At 44.4% G+C, this 12,784-nt stretch overlaps 1 protein-coding gene across 4 annotated transcripts in view; it reads right to left on the reverse strand.

Annotated features, from left to right (window-relative positions):
• The window catches only part of MOCOS (molybdenum cofactor sulfurase), a 64,723-nt gene that overhangs the window by 29,232 nt on the left and 22,707 nt on the right, over nt 1–12,784 (reverse strand). For all 4 annotated transcript variants that reach the window (XR_001886014.1, XM_017874000.1, XM_017874001.1 and 1 more), the window contains exons 7-9: nt 9,177–9,293; nt 6,691–7,155; nt 4,998–5,160 (exon numbers count right to left, since the gene is read on the reverse strand). Coding sequence is in view for 3 of the 4 variants with exons in the window: in XM_017874000.1 (XP_017729489.1) it covers nt 4,998–5,160; nt 6,691–7,155; nt 9,177–9,293 (745 nt within the window). In the remaining variant the exon portion in view is untranslated. The remainder of the gene's footprint in view (nt 1–4,997; nt 5,161–6,690; nt 7,156–9,176; nt 9,294–12,784) is intronic.

The following is a 12,784-nucleotide window of genomic DNA, read 5'->3' on the forward strand; positions in this document are numbered from 1 at the left end:
ATCCAAATACAAGAAACTCAAAGAACACCTGGGAAATTCATTGCAAAAGATTATCACCTAGGCACATAGTCATCAGGTTAGCTAAAGTCAAGATGAAGGAAAGAATCTAAAGAGCTGTGAGCCAAAAGCATCAGTAACCCAAAAGGAAAACCTAACAAATTAACAGCAGATTTCTCAGCAGAAATCTTGCAAGTCTGAAAGGATTGGAGTCCTATCTTCAGCCTCCTTAAACAAAATAATTATCAGCCAAGAATTTTGCATCCAGCAAAACAAAGCTTCATAAATGAAGGAGAGATAAAGTCTTTTTTAGAAAAACAAATACTGACAGAATTTGTGACTAACAATCCAGCACTACAAAAAAAAAAAAAAAAAAAATGGTAAAAGAAGTCCTAATCAAAATACCATCATTATTATTCACAGAACTAGAAAAAAATGATCCTAAAATTTATATGGAAACAAAAAAACCGCCCATTTAGCCAAAGCGAGACTAAGCAAAAAGAACAAATCTGAAGGCATCACATTACCCAACTTCAAACTATACTACAAGGCTATTTTTACCAAAACAGCATGGCACTGGTATTAAAAAGCAGGCACACAGACCAATGGTACAGAATAAAGAACCCAGAAATAAAGCCAAATACTTACAGCCAACTGATTTTTGACAAAGCAAATGAAAACAAAGTGGGGAAAGGACATTGTATTCAACAAATGCTGCGGAGATAACTGGCAAGTCACATGTAAAAACATGAAAATGGATCCTCATCTCTCACCTTATACAAAAATCAACTGAAGATGGATCAAAGACTTAAATCTAAGACATGAAACCATAAAAGTCTTAGAAGGTAACATTGGAAAAACCCTTCTAGATATTGGGGTAAGCAAAGAATTCATGACCAAAACCCAAAAGTAAATGCAACAAAAACAAAGATAAATAGATGGGATCTAATTTAAAAAGCTTCTGCATAGCAAAAGAAACACTCGGAAGAGTAAAGAGACAATCCACAAAGTGAGAGAGAATATTTGCAAACCATGCATCTGACAAAGGACTAATTTCCAGAATCTATAAGGAACTCAAAATCAACAACAAAAAACAAATAATCTCATCAAAAAGTGGGCTAAGGACATAAATGAAAAATTTTCAAGAGAAGACATACAAATGGCCAACAAACATGAGAAAATGCTCATCATTACTAATTATCAGGGAAATGCAAATCAAAACCACAGTGTAATACCATCTTACTCCTGCAAGAATGGCCACAATTTAAAAATTGAAAAATAATCGATGCTGGCATAGATGTGGTGAAAAGGGAATACTTGACCCTGCTGGTGGGAATGTAAACTATTAAAACCACTATGGAAAACAATACGGAGTTTCCTTAGAGAACTAAAAGTAGAACTACCATTTGATCCAGCAACCCTACTACTGGGTATCTACCCAGAGGAAAAGAAGTCATTATACAAAAAAGACACTTGCACACATACGTTTATAGCAGCACAATTCACAATTGCAAAACTGTGGAAACATGGAGAGACCTCATCCTTTTTTTAACTTTTAAGTTCCGGGGTACAAGTGCAGGTTTCTTACGTAGGTAAACTTGTGTTATGGGGGTTTGTTATACAGATTATTTCATCACCCGGGTATTAAGCCTAATATTCATTAGTTATTTTTCCTGATCCTCCCCATCCTCCCACCCTCCACCCTCCTGTAGGTCTCAGTGTCTATTGTTCCCCTCTATGTGTCCATGTGTTCTCATCATTTAGCTCCCATTTATAAGTGAGAACATGTGGTATTTGGTTTTCTGTTCCTGTGCTGGTTTGCTAAGGTTAATGGCCTCCAGCTTCAACTATGTCCCTGAAAAAGACATGATCTCATTCTTTTTTTTTTTTTTTGAGATGGAGTCTCACTCTGTCTCTCAGACTGGAGTGCAGTGGCGCGATCTCCGCTCACTGCAAGCTCCGTCGCCTCCCAGGTTCACGCCATTCTCCTGCCTCAGCCTCCCGAGAAGCTGGGACTACAGGCGCCCACCACCACGCCCAGCTAATTTTTTTTTTTTTTGTATTTTTAGTAGAAACGGGGTTTCACCATGTTCACCAGGATGGTCTTGATCTCCTGACCTTGTGATCCGCCCTCCTCGGCCTCCCAAAGTGCTGGGATTACAGGCGTGAGCCACCGCGCCCGGCCAATCTCATTCTTTTTTATGGCTGCATAGTATTCCATGGTGTATATGTACCACATAACATAAACAAACAGTAAACAACAGTAAACAAACAAAAAAACCCAAATAACCTAATTTAAAAATGGGTTATTGGCCAGGCGCAGTGGCTCATGCCTGTAATCCCAGCACTTTGGGAGGCTGAGGCGGGCAAATCACGAGGTCAGGAGATCGAGACCATCCTGGCTAACACGGTGAAACCCCGTCTCTACCAAAAATACGAAAATTAGCCGGGTGTGGTGGCAGGGGCCTGCAGTCCCAGCTACTCAGAAGGCTGAGGCAGGAGAATGGTGTGAACCTGGGAGGCGGAGCTTGCAGTGAGCCGAGATCGTGCCACTGCACTCCAGCCTGGGCGACAGAGTGAGACTCCATCTCAAAAAAAAAAAAAAAAAAACAGGTTAAAGATCTGAATAGGTATTTCTCCAAAGAAGATGTACTAATGGTCAATGTGTATATGGAAAATGCTTAACATCACTAACAATCAGGGAAATGCAAATTAAAATCAAAATGAGATATCACTCTACACCTGTCAGGATGGCTATTGTCAAAAGAAAACAAACAAAAACAAGACAGTAAGTGTTGGTGAGAATGTGGAAAAACATGAGCCCTTGCAACCACTGGTGGGTATGCAAAATTTTCAGTTAATATGAAAACAATATTGAGATTCCTTCGAAAATTAAAAATAGAACTACCATATGATCCAGTGATCCCACTTCTGGGTACTTATCCAAAATAATTTCAATCAGGATGCTGAAGAGATATTAGCACCTCCAGTGTTCATTGCAGCTCTATTTCCAATAGCCAAGATATGGATACAATCTAAATGTCCATTAAGAGATAAGTAAAGTAAATGTGGTATAGTCATTCTATTGAATACTATTCAATCTTAAAAGAGATTCTGCAATATGTAACAACAGACAATTTTAAAAACTGGGATACTGGGGCCGGCACAGTGGCTTATGCTTATAATCCCAGCACTTTGGGAGGTCAAGGTGGGCAGATCACCTGAGGTTGGGAGTTCAAGACCAGCCTGACCAACATGGAGAAACCCTGTCTCTACTAAAAATACAAAATTAGGCAGGCGTGGTACTGCATGCCTGCAATCCCAGCTACTCGGGAGGCTGAGGCAGGAGAATCGCTTGAACCCAGGAGGCAGAGTTTGCAGTGAGCAGAGATCATGTCATTGCATTCCAGCCTGGACAACAAGAGCAAAACTCTATCTCAAAAAAAAAAAAAAAAAAAAAAAAAAAATGGGGGGGCATGGGATATCAAGACTCATTCTCTAACTCTAATAATAACACTGGCCTCTTGGTTCAAGGAAAAATAAACCACGGGAACAGAATAGAACACTTACAGCCAAGAAACACAATCATGAATATGTGGAAATGTTATATATCACAAAAGTACAACTACAAGTTAGGGAGGAAATGGGAATGTTCTAAAAATGTAAGTGGGATGGGGAAGGAGGAGGAGTGAGACTCAGGAGAGGTCCACAGGAAATTTCTGCTATATCTGTAATGTTGTTTATCTTTTTTAAACCCAGCACCACAACTGCTATGTTATGTTTTATGTATGTATTGTGTGTGTATGTATGTATGTATATATGTATGCATGTTTAAAAAGAAAAAGGAAGAGGAGGAGGAGGACCTAAAGGAAATGTGGCCAAATGTTAAGATTTGCTAAAATTGAATCCTGTAGTTGTATATTATTCTTTAATATCTGTGCTGCCCAACACTGTAGCATAGCTATACATAGCTATTTAAATTAATTAAAATCAAGTAAAATTTAAAATTCAGTTCTAGTGTCCCACTAGCCACATTTCAATAGTCACATGTGACTGGTGGCCACTAAACTGGGCAAGGTATAGTTTGAACATTTTCATCATCACAGAAAGTTCTACTGAACAGAGAGGGCCTATACTTTTCTATAGGTTTGATCATTCATATCATTCATAATAAAAATCAACAAGGATAAATTAAAGCCTGCAGTATACATGATGAGTGAAGAAAATAAAAGAAACTTAAGTAAAAAGGACATCATCTCATTCATATAAAGTTTATACCTCTTTGAGACATCATCATCTTCTGTCGCCCAGGCTGGAGTGCAGTGGTGCGATCTGGGCTCACTGCAACCTCCACCTCCAGGGCTCAAGCAATTCTCCTGCCTCAGCCTCCCGAGTACCTGAGTAGCTGGGATCACAGGTACATGCTACCATGCCCAACTTATTTTCGTATTTTTGTATTTTTAGTAGAGAAGGGGTTTCATCATGTTGGTCAGGCTGGTCTCAAACTTTTGACCTCGAGTGATCTGCCCACCTGCGCCTTCCAAAGTGCTGGGATTACAGGCGTAAGCCACTGCACCTGGCCCCTCTTTACTGTCTGATTGGACTGTCAGATCTTTATCTCTCCCGAAATTTCCCAAAACCAAAGGGGAACAAACTCTTTGTTGCATTTCCTAGACACTATTTCCCTTACTTTCAGGTTATTTTACCCAGTTTTTCCCTTGAGACAAGGTCTTGCTCTGTCGCCCAGGCCGGAATGCAGTGGCACGATCTCAGTTCACTGCAACTTCCACCTCCCGGGTTCAAGTGCTTCTTGTGCCTCAGTCTCCTGAGTAGCTGGGACGTGCCACCACACCCAGGATAACTTTTTATTTTTTTATAGAGATGAGGTCTCACTGTATTGTCCAGGCTGTTGGGTTATTCTAACATTTGGTAGAGTATTTCATATGAGTATAAAAACTGCTCTCAGGAGCTGCTCTGTGAAAATGAAGTGGTTTTCCCACCTTTGGCTTTGATGACCATGATCCTTTGCTGCAGGTCTATGAAGGGCTGGATCAGGCAGAGCCGCGGTTCCTGCTTCTGACTCAGGCAAACACCGTTGTGATTCACAACCATCCAGCTCCGGTCATATAGCAGCCCTTGGTTTCCTACAGGCCACCTGGTCACCTAAACAAAAAGGTAGACGTGTCTTAGGCCAGGGCTCCCCAAAGATGGTCTTCACCTATTTGTACAGTGGCTACACAAACACAGATGGACTTCATGAATTCAGCACCTACTCTGGAAGTAAGAAAGGGAGGAAGAGAAGAAACTAAAACAAAGAGGACAATGCAAAGGAGATGACATGGGAGCTGGGTATCTCCCATTCAGCCTCCAGGTCCACACTCCACCCTTCTCCACTTCAAGCCATGTTTTAAGTAGGTAATGTTTTAAGTAGGTAACTTTTAACAAATGTTAAGATTTGAGTACAAGAGTGCAGTGAAAAGCAAGCCTCCTTTCCCAGCTGGCTCCAGTTGTGGCTCTTTTTTTTTTTTTTTTTTCCTGTTGTTTTGTTTGTTTGAAGACGGAATCTTGCTCTCTTGCCCAGGCTGGAGTGTAGTGGTACAATCTCGGCTCACTGAAACCTCTGCTTCCTGGGCTTAAGCTATTCTCCTGTCTCAGCCTCCTGAGTAGCTGGGATTACAGGCACCTGCCACCATGCCCGGCTAATTTTTGTATTTTAAGTAAAGACAGGGTTTCACCATGTTAGCCAGGCTGGTCTCAAACTCCTGACCTCCGGGAGACACATCTCATTCATTTGTCCCAATGTTGGTGATATCAACTTTTGTCACTTGGTTAACATGGGGTCTATTAGGTTTCTCCATTGTAAAATTCATCATTAAGTAGGTGGTACTTACTAATTAATAAGTATTTTATGGAGAGATATTTTCAGAATATGCAGATATCCTGTTACTTAACAAATTTTCATTCATTCGATTTAGCATCTATTGATAACTATTGCCTAAACCAATTATTGGCACGATGGTTGCAAAGTGGTTTTTAAAATTCTATCATTGATTTATTAGTTGGTATTCTATAGCAGGGTTGAGCTTCTTCTCTATTTATTCGCTAATTCATTTTTACTTTCTACTGGACTCATGGACTCCTGTGTTGCTCAAATGCTCACCACTCATCACTATCAGTACTTATTTTGATGTACATATTGCCAAAAACTTGGCCAACAGGAGCTCCTTCAAGCTGACTCCTGTGTCCTTTTGACATATCTTCAGGTCACCTGGGCAAAGTGCTTAACCTCAAAACCCTCAGGCTCCATATCTATAAAATAGGGATAATATTACTATCCACCTCATATTTCACCATTTTAAGGATCCAATGAAACAAATAAACACATACAATGCTTCAGCACACAGCCAGCACACACATTCAGTGAAAGTTACAGCTATAATCAATAAGAGCAATGACACAGTCACCACTCAGAAACAGGGTCCTCTCAGGAGTCCCCATGAACAGAGTCATGTTCGAAAGTCAACACAGACCAAGAAGGGAAGAGGGAGAACGGCTTTTCTCACCACAACACTCTGATGAATGATTTTGATTTTCTTCATGCTTTTCTTCACTTTATCAAAAAATAGAGAGAGAGAGAGAGAATAATAAAATAAATAAAGAGAAGACTTTCTATGCTGCTGTGAAAGTCCTTACCTCAAACGCAGCACAGGATTTGATTGGATAGATGTAAAGGTTGGTGACAACAAGTGGCCCAAGGGCCCCCTCCAGGACTCCTGCAGCTTTCTCTGAAGGAGTGTGCTGGGTTCTGGCGACGTCACACACAGGTGGGGCCACAGGCACAGCATTTACAGTAGTAGATGAGTTGTTCGAAACCCCAGAGCCTGTGAGGGCATCTTCCTGAGGCAAGAGGCTATGTCTGCCCATGACAGCAGGTATAACGTCAGCCTGGCTCTCTGCTGATGGGGCTCCAGCCTCCTCGGTATCAGCATGGGCCTGAGGGACAGTCCAGTCCCCTGATGAGTGCAGGCGGGTGTCTATGATGAACCTAAGAAAGGCCTGGACATCATCCAGCGTTGACATGTATCCAAATGAAATCCTCACAGATCCTGTGGGCTGCCCATCTATGAGGTCCATATTGTCCCCACAGACATGACCAGCCTAGGATAAGAGGGAAGTGCATCAGCCAGAGTGACCCCTTTCTCATAGAGACATTGCAAACAGTTTGACAAAATAAATTTTGTTGATTTTAAAATTAACCCAGGAAAACAGAACTGCAACATTAATATGCACTGTGCATCTGAGACATAGCTCAGCTCTCTACATGCAGGGGACAACTTTCTGGATCTCATTTTGCTCAACTGTAAATTGGGACCACTATCAATCTCAAGGGGCCCTTAAAAAGTTTAACAGAAATACTTCATGGAAAGCATTTACCTAGAGCCAGGCACAGGGCTGGCTCACAGAGGGGTCAAAACACAGACTAAGGTTTCAGAAGCACCAAGGGGTCAGCCTCAAGGTCTACCCGAGGCTGAGATGGGAGAAACATCACTGGTCACCCTTGTTAGCCTCTCAGTACTGAGGGGAGGCCTGCATCCCTGAGAGCTGCCCCTTGACAACAGGGAAAGGCAGAGATGCTTCCCCTGCAAATGACCAGCCTCGGGCCACTGTGAAGGCCAAGGTCAGCTTCAGTGCCTCTGCCGGGAGGTGGGGAAGAAAGACAGGAGAATCTCAGTCTCCGAGCCCAGCTGCCTGGTGTTGGTCACTGGTCAGCACAGTGCGTGGAGCAGCCCCGGACAAACCTCGGTGCTGGATCCGGGTCAGACACTCGAAGAAATGGAGCCACAGCATTCCATAGGACCAAATATTCTCTCTGGAGCTGTGTTTGTGTTCTGAGCCTCCCTCTCCCTCTCTATTTCTTCTCCTCCCTCTCCCCTATCTCCTCCCTCTCCTTCTCTCCTATCCCTCTTTCTTTTTAAACAAAACTTAGTTCATGGTTAGTTGAGATCTAGTATATACAATATTTCATGGCAACCAAAGGAAAATCAAATTAGAAACTCAAACCAATAAAGACTCTTTGCCACTCAAATTATTCCTAATGAAATGGTTCAAAACAGGCTACACCCTGAAGTAAAAAACCTCAGCCCGGGGGAGAGACACGGAGGGTGGGGATTCTGGGGGATGCAGAATCCCTGAAGCCCTAGAAGAATTCCACTCTGCACCCAACCCAGATGTCGGCTAACTCCAGCTTGGAGGCTGTACTTCAGGAGGGCTAAACCAGATAAGGACACATTCTTACACATCCCTTGTTAACACCCCTCTCTTGCCTTTAAATGGTTGGCCTCAAAGTAAAAACCAAATCCAAAAGTCTGCTATAAAGATAATATCTTGAAGCATTTTCTTTTCTTGTTCTTTCTGTTTTTTTTTTTTTTTTTTTATTTTTTTTGAGACAGAGTTTCAACACGGGCTTTGTTTGCCCCAGGCTGAAGTGTAATGGCACAGTCTCGGTCTCAATGCATTTCTCTGCTCTAGCAATCCCTGAGAGCTAGCTGGGATACAGGCTGCGCCACCACACCTGGCTAATTTTATATTTTCACGTAGACGCACATGGTTTTACTCCATGTTAGAGGTACACACTGCTGTCAATAGAACATGACTCGCCTGCCTCGGCCTCCCAAAGTGCTGGGATTACAGGCATGAGCCACCGCAATTGGCATTTTTTTTTTTTTTTTTTTTTTTTGAGACGGAGTCTTGCTCTGTCATCCAGGCTGGAGTGCAATGGTGTGATCTCGGCTCACTGCAACCTCTGCCTCCTGGGCTCAAGCAATTCTGCCTCAGCCTCCTGAGTAGCTAGGATTACAGGCACATGCCATCATGCCTGGCTAATTTTTGCATCTTTAGTAGAGATGGCGTTTCACCATGTTGGCCAGGCTGGTCTTGAACTCCTGACCTCAGGTGATCCACCTGCCTTGGCCTCCCAAAGTGCTGGGATTACAGGTGTGAGCCACCACAGCCGGCCTTCTTGAAGCATTTTCCATGTGTATTCCCTTTCCTTTGTACATGCACAGAGTAGGTGTGGAGAAATGAGTCTGCACAGCAGCCCCCACCCCAGACGCGCAGGCAGCAACAGGTGTTGTTGGGTCTCGCTGACTAGTGTCCGGACTGCAGAGCCCTGTACCAACCTGAAAATTCTTCCTGACCATCTCGTTGCTTATGCCCAGGTGCCTCTGGCAGGCCCCAGTGTTACAGAAGCAGCCAGTTCGCAGGTGGATGTTGTAAAGACTGGCCATTTTGTCCACCTGTGGATTTAATGTAACATGGAATGAGCTGTTACCAACGTGCAGTTTTACTCTAAGAGTTTCAGATCAGGATTTGGACCTCTCTTTCCTAATAATAAAATGATGATACAAGCCTGGAATTGTCCCCTAAAATGCCATGATCTATCATAGGTTAAACATTGTATAAAATGTTTCAGTGGGGCTGGAGACAGTGCCTTCTTGGCATTAGCTGCACAGGGTTGGACCACAGAGCGGGCCCCGTGAAGTGCTATTCGAGCAGCCCCGCCGCAGCTCGCAGCCTGGACTCCAGGTGTTACTGTGTCCATGCTGAGTGTGATTGATTTGCTTTTCCTACTTTTTCCAACTCTCGGTTTAATCATAGAATTACTTTTCAGTCCAGAAGTTCCCGAAGCTCTTTCCTGCCCTCTGGAGGCTCTGGGAGGTGGTTCACATTCACATGAGCCCCTGGGATGTTTGCCCCAGCTCCTCCAGGCTGTGAGTCAAGGACTCCATTCCCCCAAGGGCCTGGGGGCTCAGTGGGAGTCCTCACCCTGGGGCTCAGGCTGAATTCAGCGGGAAGAGTCACTGAACTGCATTCAGGAAAATAAACACATCTTCCTCAGCTGGGTGAGACTTTGAATTTTTCTCCCTGGGAAGTCACATGTAGGGTGGCCAGAGGTCACCATGTGGTCAGCCAGGGATCTTGGCTGGGCAACGATGCCTCCCACAGACCCTTATCAAGACCATGGCAGCCTTCACCTTGGCCATCTCCTCTGGTGCGTCAGTGAGAAGAAACCATTCTCTGGGTTGAATCGAGGGGCTTCAGATGAACAATTCTGTTTCTTCACCCTTGGCTAATGGCCTACTGGCATGTAAACCTGCTAGTGAATTCAGGAGTCTCCCAGCTCTAAGGTGAGTCCTGGCAGCTCTACTGGGCCCAGCCAACTCCATCTCCAGAGTCAGGTTTCCCTTTACCAGGCAATTCCTAGGGAGACCCCCGACCCCCTGTCCAGCTCCCACCAGACTGAATTAGAGTCCGTGTGGCTGCCCTTCACCTGCTCCCCCATATTCACCATTCCAGTTACTTTTGCTATGAAGTAGGCCACCCCAAACTAAGGAGAATAAAACAACCACCCTTTTATGCAGCTCATGGCTACAGTGTGGGAAAAATTCAAACAGGGCACAGAGGAGATATCTCCTCTCTGTCTCAAAATGTCCAGAGTCTCAGCTAGGAAGACTGGAAGGCTGGGAGTAGTTTGGCATCTGGGGGTTGGGATCATCTGAAGATTCCTTTACTCCTGGGTCTTTGTGGTCCCCAGGCTGGAAGGTCTTCAGAATTAGGACCACCAGCCACAGTCCTGAGCTTGGCCTCTCCGTGTGGCTTGGCATCCTTGCAGCACGTACAGCAGCCTCAGAGAACAAGACAGTCGCTGACAGGGTAACTCCAGGCTCCAAACCTAGTGTCCCAGGGAACAAAGCCAACGTGGCATCACCTCTTCTGATCTAGCTTTAGAAGCCATGCAGTGCCACCCTCCCAGCACTCTGTTAGCTATGAGCGAGTCACAGATCAGCCCAGATTCTAGGAGAAGACCCATGGATCCCCAGCCCTCCATGGAGGAGTGTCAAAGTCACATGGCAAAGTCCCATGGCAGCAGAAGACGCTGTTGCAGCCACACTTACTCTTTGTCCTAATTTCCCATTTATGCATCTGTCTCCTCTTGCCCTTAGCCCTGGGGAATCCCACACAGGCCCAGACTGTGCCCAGCCAGGTGAAGGACGTTGTTTGCTATGGCAAGATGAGCACAGCATTCAGGGAGGACTGAGAAACTGGCCCAGTAACAATGTGCTGGAGGCTCCCAGCCTGGGAGTCTTTGTGCCCAACATTTATTGAGCACTTACTTTATCCTGGGTGCTGTGCTAAGGGATGTATATATTGTATCTCATTTAATCCTTATATCAACACTATAATCAGGGTATATTGTTATCCCCATTTCATAATCTTGGAGGGCTTAACTTGCCCAAGTTCACAGAGCCGGCAAGAGGCAGACAGACTCTGAGTCCCCACTCTTAACCACCATGCAGAGTGACTTCCAATAGTAGGAGAATAAAATTAGAGGCCTGGATATACCAAAACAAGAACCCAAAGCCTTCTCATTGGCAGCTAAATTCTTTACACATCCCCTGATGAAAAAGAGACAGCCAAACTCAACTGAAGTTTCCGAAGGCCACCAAAATCCCTGTGGAAATTCCCACATCGTAAAGTTCCCTGAACCAGGAAAAAATCATAACTGCACTTGCTTGAACTGGCACAGTTAGTCATGCCTTAGCCACCGAATCCATTCACATGGTGAGCTTCCTCTACCAATGCATAGAGGGAGAAACTCATCCTGTGTCTAGCCCTGGGGAATGAGACTCCCCAGACACCTAGACACGCAGCCTCACGTCCTGGCGATTCCTCTCGTTGGAGGCTTCTTCTCCACCACCAATCCCATGCCCCTGCCACAGCACACACAATTCCTTTTTTTTTGAGACAAAGTCTTGATCTGTCACCCAGACTGGAGTGCAGTGGTGCGATCTCAGCTCATGGCAACCTCCACCTCTCGGGTTCAAGTGATTCTCCTGCCTCAGCCTCCTAAGTAACTGGGGTTACAGGTGTGTGCCACAACGCCCAGCTAATTTTTATATTTTTAGTAAAGACAGCATTTTGCCATGTTGGCCAGGCTAGTCTCCAACTCCTGACCTCAGGTAATCTACCCACCTCGGCTTCCCAAAGTGCTGGGATTACAGGTGTGAGCCACCGTGCCCAGGCACATTTCCTTTTGATTCAAGAATAAAACTTATGTTATCAATGACCTAGAATAACATATTTAAGAAGGCAAACCTTTTGCCTCTGATGCATTTTCCACCTTCACCCCTCCAAAAGCATTAAAAATATTGTGCTTCTTAGTAATGTCAGGGCTGGTTCTGCCAGTACTGACAGCTGAGGGCATGGGGGCGAGGGGTCTGCACAGCGGCCATACCCAAGAGACCACCTGTGGCTGTACAGTGTCTGCCCCTGAACACCAGTGAGGACCAACATCTTCCCCAGGAGAACCTTCCCCAAGTGTATTCTTTAGAAAGTGTATGGCTATTCAGAAAAGTGGGGGAAAAGATTCCTTGGGAAATGAATTTTGTTTGGGAAATCTAGGGTTTAGCAAATGTGGATTGACTCCCTAACTCATTCTATAAGGACAGTATCATTTTAATACCAAAACATGGCAGAGATACAATGAAGAAAGAAAATTTCAGGCCAATACCCATGATGAACATAGACACAAAAATCCTCAACAAAATACTAACAAATCAAATCCAGCAGCATATTAAAGAGCTAATCCAGCCGGGTACAGTGGTGCACACCTGTAATTGCAGCACCTTGGGAGGCTGAGGTGGGCAGATTGATTGAGCTCAGGTGTTCAAGACCAGCCTGGGCAACATGACAAAACCCTGTTTCTACAAAAAATACCAAAAAATTA

The sequence above is a fragment of the Rhinopithecus bieti genome, unplaced genomic scaffold, assembly GCF_001698545.2.
Source record: "Rhinopithecus bieti isolate Rb0 unplaced genomic scaffold, ASM169854v2 scaffold_5260, whole genome shotgun sequence".
NCBI classification, from domain to species: Eukaryota; Metazoa; Chordata; class Mammalia; order Primates; family Cercopithecidae; genus Rhinopithecus; species Rhinopithecus bieti.